The sequence below is a fragment of the Lupinus angustifolius genome, chromosome LG08 (assembly GCF_001865875.1).
Source record: "Lupinus angustifolius cultivar Tanjil chromosome LG08, LupAngTanjil_v1.0, whole genome shotgun sequence".
NCBI lineage: Eukaryota > Viridiplantae > Streptophyta > Magnoliopsida > Fabales > Fabaceae > Lupinus > Lupinus angustifolius.
The window spans coordinates 7571815-7595818 of record NC_032016.1 but is presented as its reverse complement, the minus strand read 5'-3'; the positions used below and the strand labels follow the sequence as shown (position 1 = coordinate 7595818).

General features: G+C 30.8%; 3 protein-coding genes and 3 non-coding genes across 8 annotated transcripts; 4 read left to right on the top strand and 2 right to left on the bottom strand.

Annotated features, from left to right (window-relative positions):
- LOC109354448 (tubulin alpha chain-like) lies at positions 282-2740 on the bottom strand. The gene is made up of 4 exons (XM_019596948.1): positions 2518-2740; positions 1754-1988; positions 1239-1609; positions 282-1136 (listed from the first exon to the last, which is right to left on the bottom strand). Exons 1-4 carry the CDS (start codon positions 2608-2610, stop codon positions 483-485), a joined length of 1353 nt encoding a protein of 450 aa, XP_019452493.1. The 5' UTR covers positions 2611-2740; the 3' UTR covers positions 282-482.
- Positions 11698-13448, top strand: LOC109353494. 2 transcript variants are annotated; one of them, XR_002108465.1, is made up of 4 exons: positions 11698-12007; positions 12125-12171; positions 12588-12800; positions 13375-13448. XR_002108465.1 is itself a non-coding variant. In XM_019595794.1 (3 exons), exons 1-3 carry the CDS (start codon positions 11794-11796, stop codon positions 12723-12725), a joined length of 399 nt encoding a protein of 132 aa, XP_019451339.1. In that variant the 5' UTR covers positions 11698-11793; the 3' UTR covers positions 12726-12922. The 2 variants fall into 2 exon arrangements, 1 of the variants encoding a protein (XP_019451339.1); XM_019595794.1 differs by lacking the exon at positions 13375-13448 and having other exon boundaries at positions 12588-12922.
- Positions 15711-16948, bottom strand: LOC109353730. Of its 2 annotated transcripts, none has more exons than XM_019596091.1 (4): positions 16388-16948; positions 16188-16271; positions 16007-16092; positions 15711-15904 (listed from the first exon to the last, which is right to left on the bottom strand). In XM_019596091.1, exons 1-4 carry the CDS (start codon positions 16763-16765, stop codon positions 15868-15870), a joined length of 585 nt encoding a protein of 194 aa, XP_019451636.1. In that variant the 5' UTR covers positions 16766-16948; the 3' UTR covers positions 15711-15867. The 2 variants fall into 2 exon arrangements, with proteins under 2 accessions (XP_019451636.1, XP_019451639.1); XM_019596094.1 differs by having other exon boundaries at positions 16007-16086; positions 16388-16946.
- TRNAP-UGG lies at positions 21021-21092 on the top strand. Its single transcript has one exon. It is a non-coding gene; the product is annotated as a tRNA-Pro (tRNA).
- TRNAP-AGG lies at positions 21360-21431 on the top strand. Its single transcript has one exon. It is a non-coding gene; the product is annotated as a tRNA-Pro (tRNA).
- Positions 23155-23226, top strand: TRNAP-AGG. The gene has a single exon. It is a non-coding gene; the product is annotated as a tRNA-Pro (tRNA).

Below are 24004 nucleotides of genomic sequence, written 5' to 3'. Positions count from 1 at the left end.
GTATCAGATTTGTATCTTTTGCAAAAAATTGTAGGTTATAACCTCATTATGAATAGGGGGAGAGTTTTGAAGAGAGGGTGCCGAGAGTTTTTTTTTTTAAATTACTAAAGTAGAAGCAAGTTTAGTGCTAACATAATTGTTTAAATACCCATCTACTACAACAGATCTTTATTCAGATATTTATTAAGTAACAAATCTTTATTCAAATCCAATGATATAAGCCAAGATTACTCTTCCCCCGAAAAAAAAAGATGGAGTTCAACATACAAAAATACTGCATAAAACACACTGGCAGAAGCAATAAAGATAATATATGGATGTTTTCATCAACATTTCAGAAAAAAGCGGGGCATCAAAACAATGCCATCCAAAGCAACAACAACCCACAAATACAGTTCTGGTAGAATCTGAAGAAACAAACACAACATAGAAAGGTCATACAAGAAAAACAAAAGGCCACCAGAATCAGAAATAGATTCTATCTAGTAGTCTTCAATGTCATCATCACCACCCTCAGCAGACTCAGCACCCACTTCTTCATAATCCTTCTCAAGGGCAGCAAGATCTTCACGAGCCTCAGAGAATTCACCTTCTTCCATACCCTCACCCACATACCAGTGAACAAAAGCACGCTTGGCATACATGAGATCAAACTTGTGGTCAATGCGAGAGAACACCTCGGCCACACTGGTCGAGTTAGAAATCATGCAAACAGCCCTCTGCACCTTGGCAAGGTCACCTCCGGGAACAACAGTAGGTGGCTGATAGTTAATACCACACTTGAAACCGGTAGGGCACCAATCAACAAACTGAATGGTTCGCTTTGTCTTGATGGTGCCAACAGCAGCATTGACATCCTTGGGGACAACATCACCACGGTACATCAGACAACAAGCCATGTACTTTCCGTGGCGTGGGTCACACTTGGCCATCATAGATGAGGGCTCAAATGCACTGTTAGTGATTTCGGCCACGGAAAGTTGTTCATGGTATGCCTTCTCAGCAGAGATAACAGGTGCATATGAGGAAAGCATGAAGTGGATTCTAGGATAGGGGACCAAGTTGGTCTGGAATTCAGTCACATCCACATTGAGGGCACCATCAAACCTCAGTGAAGCAGTCAATGAAGATATAACCTGAAACCAAAACAAACAACATCAAAATCATAGAATTAAACAAGGTTAACTGTTAACGCTCAAAATTAGGAAGAGACCAGCCATCTATTTGATGAATGTTACCTGAGAAACCAGGCGGTTAAGGTTGGTGTAGGTGGGACGCTCGATATCAAGAGAGCGCCTGCAAATGTCGTAGATAGCTTCATTGTCCAACAGAATGGACACATCAGTGTGCTCCAAAAGGGAGTGGGTTGAGAGGACACTGTTGTATGGCTCAACAACAGAGGTGGAAACCTGAGGAGAAGGGTAAACAGTGAACCCGAGCTTTGATTTCTTTCCATAGTCAACGGACAAACGTTCCAACAGAAGGGAACCGAGACCAGAACCAGTTCCTCCACCAACAGCATTGAACACCAAGAAACCTTGGAGGCCAGTGCAGTTATCAGCAAGCTTCCTGATACGGTCCAAGCACAGATCAACGATCTCTTTCCCAACTGTAAAGAACAGACATCAAAAGCATATCAGATACGATCATTCGAAACAATTAGGGATTGTATAAAGGAAACAAGATCATTCGAAACAATTACAGAGTGTATAAAGGAAATAAGAGAGGCACAATGTTGCTATATTTGACTTACTGGTATAATGACCACGGGCAAAGTTGTTGGCAGCATCTTCTTTGCCGCTGATGAGCTGCTCTGGGTGGAAAAGCTGGCGGTAAGTACCAGTCCTGACCTCGTCGATAACAGTTGGTTCGAGATCTACGAAGACAGCACGTGGAACGTGCTTTCCGGCACCAGTCTCACTGAAAAAGGTGTTGAACGCATCATCACCTCCACCAACGGTCTTGTCACTAGGCATTTGTCCATCAGGCTGAACACAAATACAAAGTTCAGTGACAAATTATTTATTACGTTCCTTGAAAAATTACACTATATGCTTGATACAAGGTGGCATTTTTCATGTAAAATTCAATATAGAAACAACTATCCGTGATGATTAATTAAAAAAAATTTAAATAATCCAGTAAATTGATTCAAAATCAAAATCTTAGATCTGGTTTTTAAAAGGAAGAAACTAATGAAGAACACCATTAATATTCACTTTCAGATCGAAACAAACAAATATATGCTATATATACAGATCGTATGGCAAATGTTACAGATCTAAAATGACAAAAACAAAAAGATATATAAAAACACAAAATCACATAATGATGCTCATTATAAACCTAGATCTATTGAATTGAAACAAATTACAGCAAGGTTAAAACACAAATCGAATAAAAAATCAAGTAAATGGCATAACTATGTAAACAGATCTACTCAAAATTAACCTAGATCTGTGAAATATAAACAAATTGCAACACGATAAAAACACAGATCTGGAGAAAAATGCTTACCCCGATGCCATGTTCAAGACAGTAAAGCTCCCAGCAAGCATTTCCAACCTGGATACCAGCCTGACCAATGTGGATTGAAATGCACTCTCTCATTTTCGCTAATGAAACGTTCGAAGAAATTCAAATTCAAATTTGAAAAAAAGCGAAGAGCGTAAAACGAAGACGTTTATGAAGACGCCTTCTAGAGAAAAAAAGAGTGAATGCGAAAAATGGGTGATATTTGGGTTTGTTTTATAGGTGGGAAGGGATCTGAGATATGAGATATTTTGAGGTAAAGTGTTGCTGTCATTAACCTAACCATGGTTAGTTTTGATGGGTAAAGTTGGAAAGAGCCGTTGAGATGAGTTGGCTATAATGGTTACTTCCTCTCTTTTCGCTTTTTTGAATTTAATTTTTTGCCGCTTCGCTCAACCACAACGGAGTCCACGTGTGCCGTTATGATCGTGGAGCATTTCAAATACATGTTTAGGGCTAAAAGCCCAAGTTCTGTTGCTATTAGATGGCTTTGAAATTTGTATTGTTTAAATTTAATTTTAAATGATAGTATCAAAATCATAAAATATATTTGTCTCTAAATATGACGTGTTACATGCTTCTTCATATAACTTTTTCTCACTTATTTATGTATTCATCTATGTCTCAATCTAATAAAAAAATGACACTTAAAAGTTAGAAAAACAAAAAACATTACTTTTATATTATTAACTAAAATTTTATTGGCCAAGAACATGAAGACAGATGATCTTTGTTTATCCTAAGTTCATGTTCAAACAATATTATTTAACATGAATATATCAATATTCTCCCTAAGTAGGAGTTTAGGAAAGGAATGACATAAGGATCTTACTCAGAAGCGGACTTTTCCATTATCCGAACCAATATATTTGGACTATGTTCATTTCTTCTAAAAAAATGGATGAAAATTAATTTAGTATATAGTCAATAACTTAAACAAAACCCCTCCCAATTTTTATGAATCACATATTTAAGTGACAATATAGTTCTTTTACTTTGAATCAACACATTAGATTAATTGATTCAGTTTAACCGACAAATTAAAAATGCTGATTATTTTTTTAACATGTTCATGTCTTATTACAGTGAGGGTGAATATTATCCCATATTCGTTATTTCATTTTATAAAAAAAAACACATTCATTGTCAACACACTTTCAAATGAGTGTATGCAAAACAACTTTTTCCCTAATTATTTAAATGTTATTGTGAGGATTAAATCAAGATGGTCAAGTAATATACATTTGCCTAAAATATGTGAAAACTATCTATTGTGAAGGCACATAATATGCTTCTGATTGCATAGTTGGAAGCTTTTAGAATTGTGACCCGAGTTTGTTTTCAAAGTCAAATAAGGTTACTTAACTATAAAGAAGTAATATTATATTGTATTCTTTTACCCGGTATAAGGCCTTGCTTGTACCAAAATTTTATGTTCAAGTGAATTCGATTAGATCTAATACATGGTAAAGTTATATGTGTCACATATTACTTATTTGATGTTTGCTAAGAAATAGAATGTGAATGGTGAAAGTGATGGTGATATTGAAAAAATAAATTAGGTGGAGAATAAATAAAGAAATTTCAGACATATTTATCTATGATAGGAAAAAGATGGTGGACTAACAAATCATATGGTGCAAATATCGATTTCTAAACCTACATGGGATCTAACCTACCTTTCATACGTTTGAGTTTCTTTGAACAAACTTAAAACAAGGCTTAAAAAGATAAGGAAAAAAAGGATTGAATATGCAAAGTAGTTGAGAAAATAGTTTATTTAGTGCTTGCTTACTTTTTGTAATCTCTTCTCATCATTCATGACTATTAAATACAATGAATATATTATTTTACCTTAAATTTATGAGTATAATATTTATGTGTTGTCAGTATAAAGATTTACACACATTAAGTACATGATCCACTATTTATTTACATTATTTTTTTTGAAGGATCAATAACAATTAAACATGAATAACGGATGATACAATAACAATGTATAAAGCTCACATATATTTTTCTCAAATTTTATTTGGTTAAAATTTTGTAACTATATTGCACCTTTAAAATAAAGTACTTCACATGAGTATATACAAAAAGCTTTAGAGAGTGAATAATATTAGATAGTAAAAATATAAAGTATCTCTTCAATAGATAATTTATTTCTTTAAACTACTTAAATGTTGACACATGTTTATTTAAGCTATATAAATTTTGACACTTGTCTCCTTCTATTTTTTTCATTTTTTTTATTACCCTACCTTCTTACTTAAATGTTGTATAGATTATTATTAAGATAATAAATAGAAGAGACGTGGTTTAAAGATATGAAAATGGAGAAAAACTTGCATGATGCTACATAACATATCACATTTAGATATTAGTGTATTTATTCTTGTTGTTACTATTATTCATGATTAAATTTTAATTATAATTAAAAATTTAATTTATTGACAAAATTTAATTAGTTGTCTCCACATACATACGTCTTCGAGTAAGAATCATCAAGCTCCTTAAAGTCAACAAGTGGCAGGTAACTAGCGGGCACGGACCTAGTTATTGATGGAAATGTTTGAGTGTAAAAATATTATCTTTGAACGAAGACTATTCTAAAAATCAAATTAAAAAGTTTGAACCGTTTTTCTTTCTTTGGCATTTGCTCTGGTTTATATTAATGTAGAAGAAAAATGAAAATAGTTTTAATGATAAAGAATTTATAATACATTATTAGTATTTCCAATAAACAAAATCAGTTATAATAGAGGATTAATAGTTATTTGATAGTATTACATAAATATCATATCAATAAAGTGTTAGTGTTTAGAAATGTAAGGTCTCACCAGACCCTAGCATAACCAAAAAGATTAATGGTTTAATTTATGTGAGTGACATATGTTGGAAGAAACATTTACGTACTTCGAAAGGAATTAGTTCATTACTCAAAAGAGTGAGAAAATATTATTGGTAGTACAAAAAATTACATAAATATTATATTTTCAATTAAAATTGAGATAATTTTTTTTATAGAAATCATTAAAATTTGTATTCTTGCTCAATGGAATTTTGAAAATGTCAAGTGTGATGAATAAACATGAAAGAAGTTATTTTGAAGTCTTAAAATATACTTTTGACGCTTCAGAAATATAATATCAATTTCAATGATAGAAATTGACATTAAACAATTTTATTTCAAATTATTACTATTTTCATTCTAAAAAATTAAATTTCTAAATTAAAAAAGGATAAACCAAAGGTAAATTGAATCATCACCTCTATAATTTAATATTGAAATGGTGAAAAAAAATAACAATTAGATAATGTTATTAGTAATAGTAAATAAATAAGTTTATAGAACAATAAAGATGATTATTATTTGATGGTACTAAATAAAAAGTAGTATTTGAAAAATCAAATTGGGATTTGTTTTCTAAAAAATGACCAAATTTTTTATTTTTTCCTAAACTATCTTTTGGGATCAAAAGTCAATTTAAAGTATAAAGTTTTGAAAATGTCAAACATACTAAATTAACTTGAAAATAATTCTTTTGGAGGCTCAAAATATTCTTTTTACACTTCCTAAGTATAATCCAGTTTTCAACATAGAAAATGATATCAATTTTATTTTTCATTTAAAATTATAACTACATTGATTCTTGAAAATTAAATCTAAAAATAATAAAAAATAAACAAAAGATAAATTGAATCTTTATATTTATAATTTTACATAAAAGTAGTGAATAATAATCACACCTTATTTTTAATAATAAATAAATTAGGTTATAATAGAGTTAATAATTATTCAATGATATTATATAAATAGTACTATTTGAATATCAAAATTGTATTTTGAATGATCAAATTATTTACTCTTATAACCAAAAAATTTGTTTATTCTTTATCGAATTATTTTTTTGGAATTCAAAGTCTAACATGATTAGTAACCTAGGAAAAAATTCTTTTAGAGTAAAAAATTATACATGCACTTCCAAAGTATAATTCTAATGCCAATGAGAAAATTTGATAATATTTATATTGTTTAATGTAAAATCATTACTACTTCGATTCTCGAAAATTAAATTTCCAATTGAAAAGGGAAAATAAACCAAATATAATTTGAATTTTCACCTCTATAATTATATATCAAGATGATGAAAAATTTATAATACATTATTATAATAATAAGCAAAGTAGGTTATAATATAGTACAATCAATAATTATTTACGATATTACTAAATAGTAGTATTTGATAATCAAATTAAGATTTTATTTTAAAAATGCCCAATTGTTTTATTCTTTTACGAATTATTTTTGAATTTAAAGTCAATTTAAAGTTTTAAACTGATGAGACTTTAAAAATGTCAAACATAATAATAAACTTGAAAAAATTCTTTTGGAACTTCATAATATAATTTTGACGCTTCAAAAGTACAATAACGCTTTTAATGAGAAAATTTTATATCAATTATATTTTTAGTTAAAATTTATTACTATTTTGATTTCAAAAAAATAAAATTTTAAAATGAAAGATAAATATAAGTAAAAAAATTTGAATCTTCACAACTATAATTTATACAAAATCAATAAAGAATAATATTATTACTAAATTATTCTACAAATTAAAAATATAAAAATTCTTCATTTAAGTTTGGTACTCCATACTTTGGAGGACATATTCATTATTTATTCACTCTTTGCTTTTAGTGACAAAATTATTTCTTCATACAATAGAGTATCAAGAATAATGTTCTGATTATTTTCAGAACCAATACTACTGATTTGATATTAATATTTTATTATTTATAATTAGCTACTACTTATTTGTAATTCAAGTACAAATGCATATTTGCATATTTACTATGATATTTTCATTCCATTGACCATTCTACTTTTTATATTTTGTCAAATAATATAGTAATTATTTTATTGTTAGTTATTATACATTTCAGAGGTTACATATAAATTCGTGCGATATTATACTATAATGGGACATTAAAATTGATTTATCTTTCAATATGATTGTACCACAGAAAAATCATTTATCACTCTATAATATGTAAAAATTGTAAACTTAATATAGAAAAGAGTAAATTATACTTACATCCCTTGAGTTTTAGCGAAATTACATAAATTACTTATCACTTTTTTCACACCTACACAAACCTAATAATTTTATATTTTTATTACACTGACCACCTATGCACGTAAAATAAGTGTATTTTTTAAAACAAAAAATGTGATAAATGCAATTTAGTTAAACAAAATATAATATATTGTAGAGGACAAGTATAAATAATATATGAGTCAATATCTCTTTATTATTTGTTGTTCGTTACGATATAGTATAAGAGTCATTTAATCAATATCTCTTTAGAATTGTTGATACATTTTGTAACAATAATAATAAAGATACACTGATTTATATATTATTTGGACTTCTCTCCTCAATAAATAATGTTTTGTTTAACTTAATTGCATTTATCACATTTTTTGTTTAAAAGATTACTATTTCTCATGTAAAGGTGGTTAGTGTAATAAAAGTATAAAAAATTAGGGGTTATGTAGGTGTAAAAAATGAGAGATTATTTATATAATTTACTAAAACTCAGAAACACGTCAATGTAATTTGCTCTATAAAAATAATGCTTACAATATGACAAACACTTTGATTTTATGTTGAAAGAAATTCATTTCCAAAAAATATAATTTTATTTAAATTATTATGTATCAAATATCTACTTTTAACTATAAAAAAATATAGATTTAATACAATCTTACATCATTAAACAAAAACTTTGTTGGTAAGTAATTTAATTTAATTGTATGAATGTAGCATTTTATATCTTACGAACATACCAATTCTCTAATTCGAGTATAATCAATTATGAATAACCCATTGTTTAAGATAAATTATAATAGCGAAGATTGTCAAAAGATTCCTTCTTATTAAGAGTTCAATCCTAACACGAAACTAGTGTACTGTGTACACCAAAAAAGCTATAATAATAATATATTTTGTTGAGATGTCAATAACATATACATAGACAAAAATATTCGAAGAGAGCTAGTCAACTCATGATACCCCCCAAAATAAGGGTAAGGGAATAAAAAAATCAGAAAACAGTTAATGGCAAAGTTAGTGAATATATACACAACAAAGACCATTTGATTTATGAACTCCATTTATAAATAAAGAGGAAATGGCAAATCCAACAACAAAGAAAAACTCAAGTTTAGTGCAAAATAATAGAATGGAGTGATATACTAGCTGGAGTTATAAACCTAAGAAACCTAAAAAAAGAGAAGCAAGTACTAGGCACTATATATATACAGTAGCTGTGTGCAAGTGTAGCTATAGATATGACGAACCAGTTAGTGGAGAACCTGTTGGAGTCTATAAAATCAAAGGTGAAGAAGTTAAAGAAGAAGACAAAGAATAAACCTTATGTGAAGATTGACAAAAGTGCAAGTGTGAAGGTTGAGATTCGCAGCAGAAAAGCTCGCAACCTTATCAACAAGACTTTGCAAGCTGCTGATCGCCCAGGAAAACTCCCTTCCCTTTGAGACTATATATTTCTGTCCATCTTCATTACTTTCTTTCTAATCTCAATATGTGTATATATTTTTACTGGACTTGACGCAGCAATAAGGTTGTTGCTTAGTGGTCATGAAATTACGAGTTCAAATTCTGAAAACAGTACTATAAATATGTATCCTTCCCATATCTCACTGAGTGGTAGCGTGGTGCATTGGCTGCCCCTTTTAGTGTAGATATTAGTATTAAGAACTATCATAGTACCAAAAACACAAAAACAATCTCTCCCTCCCCTTTCATCTGCTATAACCTTCATCACATACTGTTTGTTAACAAGGACAGACCAATACATTACACAGCAAATCAATAGTGGTGTGATTTCTCTTTAGAGAAAAATCAAATAGATTTCAAGATGTATTGTATATCTATCTGTATTGTATTTGTAATAACGAAGAAGAAGGACCAATGTTTTTGTTACATGCTTGTTGTTTATTTGACATGCAAATACTCGTGTATCATCAAGCCAGGTATCAGGTGACTCAGTCTTAGCTACAAAACTTGGAGCAATTCTATTCTGCTTCCACAGTTATTCACTGTAATCTTTAGATCTATTATGTTATTTTTGTGTTAATCTTGTAATTGAAAATTTCATGAATATTACGCTTCAAACAACGTGGTCAGACTTTGATATATAATAATCAAAATTTGACTTTGGATCTTGATTTATGTTAGAGTGTCCATATTTGTTTTGCTATTTTCCTTTGAACAGTTGAAGTTGAATAAGTGAAGCATGTTATGTTGTCGTTGTCGGTTATTCTCATTATTAAATGCATCTTTGAGGATAAATAAATTTCTCTTCTTTGAGAGTAGTAATGTTTCTTCTTCTTCTTCTTCCGAGTCTTGGGGATTGTAAGCAATTCGGGGTGTAAACTTATCCAACGTTAAATGTTGTAAACTATTCAAACTCTGGATCCTGGTGTTCAAAATTTGGGCAGTGGGGCTTTAAGCAAATGAATGAATAGAAATAAAAGACGATAGAAAACACAGCCGACATAGGAGAGATGATTGGAAGATTTTTTTGGGTTTCTGCATCTCGCACTATAGGTAATCTCATCCGAGTTAGAACATCTATATAAATATGTTGTGCTAACTTTTCCAACAAATATTTTTTATTGACAAAATTTGAATCGAAAACCTTGCCTAAAAATAATCAAACATATCCACTTGAACCAATAGGAATTGATAGATATATAGAGAGTTAAGGAAGTTGAAAGAAAATTACTAAATTCCATAACATTTAAGAATATAATGTAATATATATATTATATATATATATATTATAGAATTAAAGATTTGTATACAATTAATATATTATCTATTATTTATTTATTTGTTGAAGAGATAACAATGTTTAAAACTGAATAATGAATATTAGAATGATAGTGTATAAAACTCATATATAATAATTATATAAACTTTTTTTCTCTTAAAAATATATATAAATGCAACTTCTTTGGTAAATAAAATGAACGTCTGGCGAATACTAATATTAATAATTATGTCAGACAATGATTAAGTTTAGAAAGGAAAAAAATATAATATTTACGAGAACATCACATTATTTTTGGTTCACAATGCTTGCACATGACAATAAATAATTTACTTGTTAAATAATATATCCGATTAAGGATTTTTTAGTAATAATTTACAGATATGAAATTTGATAGTAAGTGTGTTGAAATACATTAAAGCATCATAAGAAATCCAAAATACGTGACAAAAGAATAATGACTCATAAGTAAAACTTGTCATATGAATAATATTTCAATTATGTATCAATCTAATTAAAAAATAACATATAATTAAAATAAAAATTACAAAAACAAAAATAAATTTTATATTATTTAATGATATGATTGATTTATGATATAGAGACAAAAACATTTTTGGATATGTGATCCCATATTCAATTAACAATAACTAGAACTTACCTATTTTTTTGGGAGCCTTGGTGTGTGCTAAATAGGACTTAATCTAGCCACAACTGCTTGCTCCCCTCATGGACCCTCTCAACTTGTTGTCTTCCAACATTACTTCAATTATCTATTAATTAATATACATACATCAATGTAAGAGGTTATTGTAAGAAAGAAAAAGGTATGCACCAATAATATGAGTTTTTTACACTTTTATAATATTATTTATTTTTAAATATTATTAACTCTTAAATATAAGTAATACAAATAAAAAATGAATGATATATTAACTATATATAATGTTTTACACTTATATTGTATAGATATTAAACTTTTGTAGTCTTAATACATAATTTACTATTTATATGTCAATCAATATTGACTATCAAATAAAAATATTATATACAAATGATGAATAATATATTTAATATAGTAATGAGATATAAAACTTTAGACTCACAATATATAGATTTTAGATTCTCACACATATCATTTCTAAATGATTTAGTATCAATTCTATAAAAATCTAATAATTTTAATTAGTGAGAAGATCTAAATTATTAGATGTCCATGAAATTGATGGAGTGAATCCCCACTCATATGTATATATATATATACTACATTTCATTCTTTAATTTAGTCCTCACTGCATGCCCACATGTCCAGGCCTGCCTCATCTTAGTTATCCATTGAGGATAACTAGTGGTTGTAGTAAAAGAAGTTAGATATGAGAGGCTAATGAAAACTATCCAATGAGTTCAGTAGGGCAAAGCATACTAATGGCACTAACTGTTACAGTAAATAAGTACTATGCTTCTTCCAATTTGCAAGCAGTTCATGGAAGACAAGGCAAAACATCACACCCAAGCACCAACCTCAACTTGGGATTTGGAAGGAGAGGACTATTCTTATCTACTATAATTGCCACCACTCAACTACCTGATTCTAGAACTGAGCTTCTTCAAAGTATATACATTACATTTACTCTCCTTATTTCTTTTCTTTTGAGTTACTGCTACCTTGCATGTGTTCTTTAATTCTTAACCTTTTTAGTGCTCTTGCTTGTGATGAAATTGTTATCAGAATATCTGAAGAAGTCAGAGGAAAACAAGGAGAAAAATGACAAAGAGGTAAACATATGATATAAATAGTTGAATTCCCCCACTTGTATGAGGGGTTCATTTATATGTTATAACATATTCAATTGACAGGATAAGGTAATGGAGATTTACTTTTAGTTCTCTTAAAAACTGTGAAAACAATAAATTTGGTTCTCATAGATAGTTCTGATTAAAAGTTAGTTATTGGTCGCATAATAATCATGTGCATGTATTTTTTAATCTTAATTATTTAAATAAGATTCAATAGTTCATATTAACTTTTCTCATTTTTTATGATAACACATTGTTTTCACATAATTAGTTATTAATGATATTTTGGAAGTGGAGAGATTATTTTCTAGCCCAATCCCATTTTTGGAATAGTCCAATTCAATTTGCATTTTGTTGTTTTGCAATGTTTTATTTTCAATGAATATGTGTTGTAGAGACTGGAGAGTTATTACAAGCGAAATTACAAGGACTACTTTGAATCAATGGAAGGATCCTTGAATGGAAAGGATGGTCAGCTTTCAGAAACAGAAAAGGGAATACAAGATTGGCTTAGAAGTAACAAGCCCAAATGAAATTGCACTTCTGAATTTCTAAACTTTTCACTCATTTAATTGGTTTTGATAGCATTGGATTTTCTTCTCTAGATTGTGCTCCACCTTTAAAATTGTACATTAGATGCAACTATGCACATAGCTAGGTAGATTGCAATTTACTGTATCCTTGAACTCCACCAACTAAGTTCACTTTAATTTGGCATTGGTTGGCATCACATTCTTTAATAGTATATTTGCATATGGTGATGTTTTCTTTCTTGCAAGATGTGTGAAGAAATTTAATAGATACTGAATAAGAGAGTGGCAAAAATGATAAATTGGCGCAACGATAATGTTATTTGTCTTGTAACCAAAGTTAAGGTTCAAATCATGGAAATAACATTATTTGTGCATCATTACATAGGAATCTCGTACCGCTACTCTTTTCTAATGAACAGGAGAGAGCTATGTTGCATAATAAGATAAGGCAATTTCACTAGATTGCCATGACTTGTTGAAAGAACAAGGAAATATTATTGGTATGTTAAGGCCACAAAGTCAACCCCTCAAGAACATGGAAGATCTAAACAACTGAAGTACCCAATTATTTGGTACAATGAGTAGACATCATTATAGGTTTACCAACCACTATATACAATGTTAATATCTCAGAATTGGTCACCTAAAGGCTATAGTCAATTATCATTAGCTGATAAAGAGTGTAATTGTGGTAACATAACATTAAGAACTCTGTTTGATAAAGAGTGTTATTACATTTCCCTTAGAAGGATTGAGTTTATTTCTTTCTTTTTAGAAGGATCCACTTACTCCATAAATAAATCTTTATATATAAAGAGATATGTATGGTATTGTAGCATCATTATAGATCCAATTCAATCATTTAGCTTAGCTGTTTGTTAGTTTTCAATCACCTTTTGAAACCAGATACTGAATCCTAGATAGTTACAAGTAGGTATTTTTTTGGTTTCCCACATGTATCCTCGCACCGGAGGCAATCCTATTTGAGCCGGGCACATCCACAGGTAAGTGGGGCTAACTCTCCCAACGGGCATTTTTTCCATCTACAAGACTCGAACCGGGTTCTTGCTTAAAAAAAATCAAACATGTACCACTTGAACCAACGCCCGTTGGTAGTTACAAGTAGGTATAAAATAATATAATGATGTCTTGTTAGAAAATTATAATTTGACATACACCTATTAGTACTACACATGGATGTAATACATTAAACTTTGTGTGCATTTGTGTTATGTTTTCCCAAATTAGCAACTCCCTTCCACCCTATTTATAAGGCATTTATAATTAATTATCATAGGTTAAAAGGTAGGTAAAACCATTGTTAACTTTCAAATTTATAAAAAAATATATTAACACTCTAGAACTACTACTAAAATCATTATTACAGGAAATGGAAGTATAATTGAAATATGTGGAAAATAATAAATATAGAATGTAATTATAGATAAATATATTTGATATAAATCTAAAAATTCACCTAGATATTAAGAAGTTACTTCTATTTATGGATTATTGCTTTGGCTGTGGTTAGAAAATAAGAACTGTTTTTTTCCCACACCCACCTTATCCACATTTTTATGGATTGCAGCTGGACAATGACTATCATCACATAAACTATTCTCTTCCTCTAAATCTATGTGTTTTATTTGTCTTTATGCTAACTTCCTCTATTATTTTTAGCCCTTTTTAATTCACTCAAGATTCCCATTGCCTAACTTCAAATTTTATATAAATATGAGAAAGCAAATAGTGGGCAAATATTATAATTTTGGAGTGCGCAATTGCTCCTCCCAACAAGTGTTATTTCTAAGGATCGAACTCTTAATCTTTTGATTATTCTAAGAATCTAATAAGATCTTACACCACTAGACTAACGTTTTTTTAATCTAATGAACTAGGAATAAATAAATCAAAGGCACAACATTGTGGATGACATCAAGTCCTTTATGGCAGTTTCCAAGTTGACAAGGTTGGAGGGAGCAAACCTATATAAACAAACATCATATATCATATTTTAAAATGAGGATCCTTCCAAAAGAGATAAAGTGTTGTCATACTAAACCAGATGGGGCATGTTTCTGGGTCAGGAAGATCTCATGGAGCATCTCTTGAGCTTAAAAGAGAGTTAAAGAGATGCATAGCAAATGTTCCAACATCAACATTGACATTTCCTCTTCATCTTTCTACACTCTCCTTATCAAATTGTCTCTTTGTGGAAGCAGATTAAGCCTAAGTTTTGAGTCAATTGGAAAATAAACTAGAACTTAAAGCAAATGGAGCCTCATTTTTACCAAATTTTATATCAACTAAATTTTGTACTAATAAGATCCAAATGTATATGTATAGAGATCCTATCTACCTAATCAATATAGGATCACATAGCCTTTATCTGAGTTTTTGGTGAACATAGTATCATATATGTAGTTGAAAGCATTTAATGTTTCTTGTGTACTAACAATAATAAATATATTTATGAGTAGGTACAAGAAAATTAACCAGTTGATTTCTAAGAAAATATCTTGGGATTAAATTGTTGATATATATTTTTTATAGCTAGTATTAATGAAATTACCAAATAGTAAGTTGTAAAGAAAATTTTATGGGATTGATAAGTTGCAGGAATAAATCACTGTCATATGTCATGTCACAGTATTACTTGGAACATAGTTTTGTGCATTGCTGATATTTATTTTTGCAAGAGTTGCTATTATGCATTGCTTATATAAATTGAGCATGCTTCGAGTAAATACATATTTCACTTTCTAATGTTTTTGGAACTTATTTGGTTCCTTAAAAATCGAAAAGTCCAAAATGGTTACCAAAAATTTAAAATAAGTTAAATTAATTATTTTTAGAGTCAAATCAATCTCTATTAATATTGTAAAACATGTTAAAAATAACTAATTTAACCTATATTTAAAAATTAATTTACAAGAAAAATTAAATTTTGAAAGCTAAAATCATATTTCTAACTTATCCTTTGGACTTGTTTCCCATTGCATTGATAACTACAAAGTAAAGAAATAAAGAAAGGTACAACATCCTCATTAATATCAAATTCTTTCTGCACTATGATTCTACCTCCATTAATCTTCAGTAATTTCCACAGCAACAATAGTAATTAGTATTGTTGATCTCATCTTTACCTCATCCAAATTCCTTTCCCACCATACCATATGCTAAACAAAGAAAGAAAATGAATGATCAGAACAAAAAATTAGAGTAGGTTGAGGTTCTATACCAAGTAAAAATTATTCTAGTATATAGAAGAAATAACTTACTCATTGCCTTGATAGTGATACTCATTTTCTGATAGAGATGGTTTTATGAAATCTAAGTGTTGATGGAATGTAGATCTACCCTGCAAGTACATAAATGATTTTATGTTAACTCTACTTTCTAAGTTCTAACAAAGTGTAAAATATTCAAATGGAATAGAACTAAAACAAATAAACCAAGTACCTTAATATAATTTGCAGAGAAGCCTTGTGAATAATCTAGCATGCTCTCTGTTGAAGTTTGTTGGTTGTTCACATCAACTTCATTCTGGAAAAATATTGCAAACAACTCATATTTGTTTAATACTCAAAATATGAATTTGGAAATAGCTTAATATATAGCATGCAAGTTCATGGTTTTCAGAGTCAATATCTGAAACTTACAGTGGATAAATCAAAGACACAAGAGCTAGCAGTGTCATGAAGAAAAGAAGGTAGAAGTTGTTGATTTTCTTTAACTTTCTGCTTCTTTTTACCACTCTTAGGAAGATTTACTGCATTGGATTCTGAATAAAAGCCACCATTATTCTCTTCTTCATTCAAGTAAGCCTCATCATAAGGGATATGTGGAGGCCCAGAAGAAGCATCAGAAACCATAGACAAATCCTCTTCCTCATACTCTTGTTCTTTTGTTCCTTTGTCTTTGTGATCTTCATAAAATTCATCACTATAAGAAGCATCAGAACCTCTATAAGAATGCTCAAGGTATAGAGTCCAACCAGACTCACAACCACTGCTCCATTCTGAAGCCAAAGCATTCATCTTTCTTAGCTGTCTAGTTTCTACTATGTAAAAATCTCCAATTTATGATGAAAGAGTAGTGGTAAAGAGATGATAAGAATGGAATTTTTTATGAAACTTACACCCTATTTAACTGTGTTATAGCAACGTGTCTCTCTTGTTTTGGTCTTGGCTTTCACTAAGTAAAATATTAGAAATTACAGGAGAGAGGATAGTTGATGTCTTTATTAAGTGAAGTCTAATAGTTTGCAAATGGAAAAACATTCATAAAACTAATATATTATGGTTTTGATTTAAGACGTGATATCTCATTTGTAATAATGTAATTTCTCTGGTGGAGGCTCTCCAATCATGGTTGGATCCAATAAGTGATATCATAAAATTTTGATTTAAGACATTAAATCTCATTTGTACCTCTTCACTTTTTCTATATCTTGATAAATTGGAGGCTCCCGATCATAATCGGGTTCAACTATAGAAAAATAGAAGGTTAATTTAGAATGAAGATTAAAAAATGTAACTTAAAAGCTATAACGGGTGCATGTAAGAGAGAGAGACTACAGAACCCCTACATCACATGCTAGACAGCGAGGCACTGTGTACCCTCTTAACAAAACAGGGTACATGTCAATTTCCCTTTCACAGTACTATCCCTTGAGCTGTAAAGCCTTTGTCTCTTGGCCACTCTTACAAAGGTTACCTTATATTTTTCACTATTTTTACAGTTCAATACAATTACTTGTTTTTGTTTTTATATACCTATACTATGGTTTTATGACAAGTTTAAAACAAGAGGAGTAATAGTAAGATATTGTTATTGTACAGTATTTGTATTTAGAATGAATATTGGGGTAAAAATGACTCTCCAAAATGGGTTTTATATAGTACACCATAAATATGATTCAGTGTTCAAATGTGGAAAAGAATTATGCTATTATGGACACAAACAGTGCATAGTATTTGGTATCCTAGTGCTCCTATTTTCCTTTCATGTGTGTGGTTATTAAAGAATGACTCCAGGGAAACATGGCCCCCTTCTGTAGCTTGTACTACCATTTATATGCAGATTGTACTAGATTTCTTTATTTATGTCAACCTCATCTACCATATGAAATTAATACAATTACCACTCTCTTTTTTGTCTCTTTCTCTTTGTGTGAGAGGGGGAAATGTTGGTTTTTTGAGAGTTTGAAATATAAAAAAAAAGATGTTTACTAGTAAGAGATATGCTACTTGTGGTGTGTCCCAAGGTGAAAAGGGGTTTTGTGGCCAACTGATCGTGATCGGGCTCAAGTACGGTCAGGGCTTGTGGTGTAAATTCTCTCGTATTAGCGCCCATTCCACTTGCGTTTCATTTGGACGATCATTTTTATAATGCGGTCTCTTTTTTTCTAAGTGTTTGGTTTCAGGCCTATAAATAGAGTCTTGGAGTTCTCGGCTAATTGCACAAGTTTACGTAATTCTTCAACTTTTTCTTTCTCCCTGTCTCTCTCGGACAAATTTTTTTGATCTCTTTTTTTCTCTTCTTTTCGTACTACTTTAGATCGACAACTACCATACAAAATATCATTAGCCATATATTTGCGAGCATCATTATAGAGTGGTTTTCACATTGCATTAGTTATCCACTACATTGAACTCAACTGTTTTTTTTATCCCATGACGCCATAATAATCTGTTTGTACAATTTTTGGCTACCACATAAAGAGAACAACATAGTCCTCAACTCAGCATAAGCCATATTTTTTATGAATCCACATGCAAATACTGGAGTTGAAATACTAAAGCTGAAAAATGTTCATATATATATATATATATATATTTATTGATGCATAATCTAAATGTTGAAATAGTAGAGTTGAAAAATAAAATTGAGTAAGAGAGTGTAAAAAAGATTTTGGGACACGGTGCAGTTGAGTGGGATTTGATGAATCCACATGCAATCACATTCACAATCCTTTTCTCCTTTTCAACAATTTATTCCACGGGGACTCACATAGGCACGTGGGCACGTGTGGATAATATACAAATGCAAAGTTCCGCTTCCACATATTCAAACACGAGTCTGCACGTGCACATGCACGTCTACCGAAAGGGACCATATTTGTTGTTACACACTTTGTGTCACTTCATATATCATGGATTTATAATTTAATAATTAAATTTTGGCTTAAGTATTTTTTTTTTAACCAATCATATGCATATGAGATATGGAGTGACACAAAGTATGACAACTAAATGTGTACCCTTACATAAATCCCTCTTTTACTATACTCATATACCAATATAAATTATTTACCCAAAAATCCCTACTTCACTCTCTAATTTCCTAAGTTTTTTTTATAAATAAAAATATCTTCTAAGCTCTTGATGTTCAACAATTAAATCATTTTCATCATCAACTTTAGGTGAGTTGGCTTGATCACGATAATATTTACCTACTTCTTCTATAGATTTCACAATATGATTGGGCATCTTATACATCTATCATAGCTTTCGCTCTCCATAATGGTCTTCATGATTATAGTTATTCACATGAAATACACTTCTGCTGAATGTTATTAATATTGTATTAGTATTTTATTATTATTTTAGATAAGATAAAATAAAAATGTAACTAATCCTCATCTTGTGTGGTTAGTTTAGTACTACAGCATTGTGCCAAAGATTAACAAGTAAAAATAACAAAACCCTACCAGCCAGGTATGGTTAATATTAAAACTTCATACAACCACCTCATGGTTAACGTTTTGTTAAAACAATATAATCAATGAAACAATTTGTTTTGATAGACTTCAAAGCATAATCAAAGAAAATAACACAAATGAACAATAGATAATATACTGACTGTATAAATGATTACACTGATAATACATAGATAAGGATAAATTAAACTTTTTAAAAAGCATTTTACTATATTTTTTCCCTTTGGATCACTCATGATCAAATGACCATAGTCCTCATAGCATTGCAACAAACGAATAGGTCTTAATAAATGTTTTCTCGTTATGAAGGTTGTTACAAAATAGACATGCATACAAAGTTACAAATTTTACTGAGTCTAATAAGTGAACCATGAGAAAATTGGTACAATAACCATTTGAGAACAATAATATTAAGATTTTTTTATTCATCAACGAAGTATGAGTAAAAACACCTAGAGGAAAGATAATAACATGCATGTATATGTGTCTATAAAGAAGAAACTAATGGTTTTCATAATGCCTCTCCCTATCAGTACAAATATGTAAGTCCTTCATTATATATCATCCATTTGATGATTGATTATATGTGGATACAATGTTATGTACATGCCAAGATTTTCTAAAGGAAAATTCAGAATTGATCAACCTGGAAATGTATGTTCTACATCAGCATATTTTTTGGTAAATATACCTTAAGGGTATTCCGGCAATGGTGGCATCGGAAGCAAGCCTTACGATAGATACAGCCATCTGCGGCTAACTTGTCAACAAGATACACCGTTTTGTCACATGCCATGCACTTTTGTGTAGTTCCTCCAAAGCTGGCCATGCCTTTGTATCACTATCAACTGTAACCAAACCTTGAAAGGAAAGATCAAGAGCAAAAGAGAGAAAAGAGGGAGGAAAGTCGCACTCTTCTACAAAGTTTTTTTTGTCAATGTTTCCTTTCTCCCCAGATCTCAATAGGTGGAGCCTCGTGTACTAGGTTGTGCTTTTTGTTCCGTCCTACCCTTTGCTTCTATTTTTTATTTTCTATTCCAAGTTCCAATGAGAATGAGAAAAGGAGAGAAAAGTAATCAGAGGTGAGGAGATGAAAAACAGAAAGTGAGAAATGTGATTAGCAGTGAATTGTGGATGACCTGAAAAAGATTTATATATGTGAAATGTGGATGGAATAAACAACTAATATAGATACAGTGATGAGTTGGCCATGCAACAACCATTTTGTCCGAATTTTGGCCATGCAACTCACATATCTTTAGTTAAGAATTTTTAATAACCATAGGGCAGAGTATTATTATTTTTAAATAGTTATATGTAGGTACATTTAAAACACAAAAATACACTATATGTGCATGAGTGACTCAATATTTAAGAGCCTAAATTAAAGCTCCAGACCACCCCTTATACTGTAAAACTATATCACCACTCCAAATTGGCTAAGACATGATTTCTCAAAAACTATATCAGAGTAATTCCTAACTGGTTGAACTTAGAAGACATAAGAGGAAAACAACAAATATATTATAAGCTAGTAATAATATTTATTAAACAATTGAGTTTTCATAACAGGGCATTTGGTCTAGTGGTATGATTCTCGCTTTGGGTGCGAGAGGTCCCGAGTTCGATTCTCGGAATGCCCCTTTTCTTGTATTTTTATTTGTGCATTGGTAATTTATAATAGCTATGAATATTGTCACTGACTATTCACAACGATCTGAACTGCCTTTTAAGCCAGAAAGGAATAATTGCACTTGCATTTCTACTACCATAGAGCAGGAGAAGGTGCAAATCCTTCAAGATCATGCAGCAGCATACATAAACAATTTTAAAACAGCAGATCATGCACCATGTATAAAAATTTGTAATAACAAAAAGTAAATATGGATTTAACATAATTCATTCAGAATGGGCATTTGGTCTAGTGGTATGATTCTCGCTTAGGGTGCGAGAGGTCCCGAGTTCAATTCTCGGAATGCCCCCTTTTTATTTTGTATTTTGAGGATAAGGAAGCTGACAAGCTTGACTTTTTAATTAATCATGCCAATAATCCAAACATGAATATTGAAATTGAGTATTGGCTGGAAGTATTTCAATACCAACTACCAAGTGACAGCTTAGCAGTTAGCACCAAAAAGGAAATAGAAGAGACTCTGTTGTGAGTCAAAATTGGTCTTGAAATATAAAAAAATAAAGCAAGAGTAATAAATACATGAACTCTTTTATACCTTACCTAAAATAATGTTTCAGGAATCATTAGCTTCACTCAGTGTTCCATTTTCATAAAGAATGTAACCCATGCAGCAACTTGCTGTTGGAATCATTGAAGAACATCTGACAATTGTATATCCAAATAAGCAGATCAAGGAATTTTCATGCAACATTGCTAATAATAAAAAGTGCAGACCATGTACCAAGCATAAATGATTTTGATAAGAAAGAGCTTATGCATATACATTTAACTTAGCACTTGTTACTTCCATGTGGGCATTTGGTATAGTAGTATGATTCTCGCTTTGGGTGCGAGAGGTCCCGAGTTTGATTCTCGGAATGCCCCCTTTTTGTTTACTTTGAAGATCTGGAAGCTGACAAGCTTGATTTTTTGAGTGATTTACTTAAAAGCCAAAAATATCTTTTAATGACACAAAATTAATTACTTCTGTAACAGCAATTGAATATCAATAAGCGTCAGGAGGCTTAAATGTGAATGCCTTGGGATGAAGAGGTGAAACATGAACATTGAGTAGTGTTGTCTGGAAATTTATAGTACCAAATGACAGCTCAGCAGTTGCCAGTTGATACTGAAAATGAAATAAAAGACTCAGTTGTTAGCCAAAATTGGTATTAAAAATTAAAATGAAATAAAAAACCAGATTAGTAAATAAATTAACTCTCTCTGACACCTTACCTTAAAAACATGTTCCTTCATGAATTGGTAGTCTCATCCAGTGAATAATTTTCATGAATGGACAGATTATGCAGCATGAATAAACAATAATAAAACTATGATCATACACATGCATAAACAATTTTAAAGCTTCAGATCTTGCAGCATGCATAAAGAAATATAATAAATAATTAAATATGGTTTTGACTTGCCCCTTTTCATTTCAACATGGGCATTTGGTCTAGTGGTATGATTCTCGGAATGCCCCTTTTTTGAATCCTTATGTCATTGATTCGGCAAAGACCTACCCCACATTCTCAGCCAGAAAGGAATACTTGCAGAAGTTGTATTGAAGGAATACCTGGCCGTATTAAAACCTTCACTCATGAGCACAAAGACAGCTTTCTATCATTGTAAGGAGCACTTAGCATTGCTTTGATTTCAATATCTCCCATTTAGCAGTTGCTTTGATTTGAATATTTAATACATCAATCAACAACTGTATCAATGTTGGAGACAGATAAAAAATTGTTTACATGTCAAGATCCTGCAGCATAAAAACAAGAGCGACCCAGGGACGAGACTCCCATTTAGTGGGATCCTGGGAGGGTAGATGTATGCAACCTTGCCTTGCAAGTGGAGAAGCTATTTCCAGGATTGAATCCGTGACTTCATGGTCACTAAGCAACAGTCTTACCATTGCGCCAAACTCGCTTAGATAACCAATTTTAAAACTGCAGATCATGCAACATGCATAAACAACTTCAATCAGAAAAAAACTAGATTTAGTTTTAACTTAGCCTTAGTATTTTCAAGGTGGGCATTTGGTCTAGTGGTATGATTCTCGCTTAGGGTGCGAGAGGTCCCGAGTTCAATTCTCGGAATGCCCCTTTTTATTAGGTATTTTGAGGATATGGAAGTTGACAAGCTTGACTTATTAATTGGTTATGCCAATAAGCATCAGGACTTTTTTATTTTCAATCATTTGGAAGTTGACAAGATAGACATATTAACTGGTTTAGACAAATACTAATATGCATTAGGGGACTGCATGGAACGACTTAGGGTGTATGATGTGATACATGAACTCTCTGACACCTTATCTGATAGCTTAGTAGTTGGCATTGAAATTGAAATAGGAGACTTGTTGTGAAGTTGTTTCCAGGATTGAACCCGTGACCTCATGGTCACTGTGCAATAACCTTACAGTTGTGCCAAGCTCGCATAGATAACCAATTTTAAAACTGCAGATCATGCAACATGCATAAACAACTTCAATCAGAAAAAAACTAGATTTAGGTTTAACTTAGCCTTAGTATTTTCAATGTGGGGTCTAATGGTATGATTCTCGCTTTGGGTGTGAGAGGTCCCGAGTTCGATTCTCGGAATGCCCCCTTTTTCGATTATTTTGAAGATCTGGAAGTTGACAAGCTCGACTTGTTAACTGATTAAGCACTTATGCTTATGCCAATAAGCATTAGGGTTTTTTAATTTTTGATGATCAAGATGCTGAGAAGTTTGATTTGCTAACTTGTTCACTAAAATATATATTAGTATCGAGAGGCTGCATGTGAATACCTTTGGATGAACAATGTGAAGCATGAACATCAAAGAGTATTGGCTGAAAGCTTTTCAATCCTAAATGACAGCTTAGCAGTGGTACTGAAA

What these genes read in the sequence shown, in the direction of transcription:
- LOC109353730 (XM_019596091.1), bottom strand. Translation starts at nt 16,765, where the DNA reads ATGAATGCTTTGGCTTCAGAATGGAGCAGTGGTTGTGAGTCTGGTTGG. An exon ending in GTGTCTTTGATTTATCCACT is followed by an intron (nt 16,272 to 16,387) that starts GTAAGTTTCAGA and finishes ATATTTTTCCAG; the next exon opens with AATGAAGTTGATGTGAACAA. An exon ending in TCTCTGCAAATTATATTAAG is followed by an intron (nt 16,093 to 16,187) that starts GTACTTGGTTTA and finishes TCATTTATGTAC; the next exon opens with TTGCAGGGTAGATCTACATT.
- LOC109353494 (XM_019595794.1), top strand. Translation starts at nt 11,794, where the DNA reads ATGAGTTCAGTAGGGCAAAGCATACTAATGGCACTAACTGTTACAGTA. An exon ending in TAGAACTGAGCTTCTTCAAA is followed by an intron (nt 12,008 to 12,124) that starts GTATATACATTA and finishes AATTGTTATCAG; the next exon opens with AATATCTGAAGAAGTCAGAG. An exon ending in AGGAGAAAAATGACAAAGAG is followed by an intron (nt 12,172 to 12,587) that starts GTAAACATATGA and finishes TATGTGTTGTAG; the next exon opens with AGACTGGAGAGTTATTACAA.
- LOC109354448 (XM_019596948.1), bottom strand. Translation starts at nt 2,610, where the DNA reads ATGAGAGAGTGCATTTCAATCCACATTGGTCAGGCTGGTATCCAGGTT. An exon ending in GTCTTGAACATGGCATCGGG is followed by an intron (nt 1,989 to 2,517) that starts GTAAGCATTTTT and finishes ATTTGTGTTCAG; the next exon opens with CCTGATGGACAAATGCCTAG. An exon ending in TGCCCGTGGTCATTATACCA is followed by an intron (nt 1,610 to 1,753) that starts GTAAGTCAAATA and finishes TGTTCTTTACAG; the next exon opens with TTGGGAAAGAGATCGTTGAT.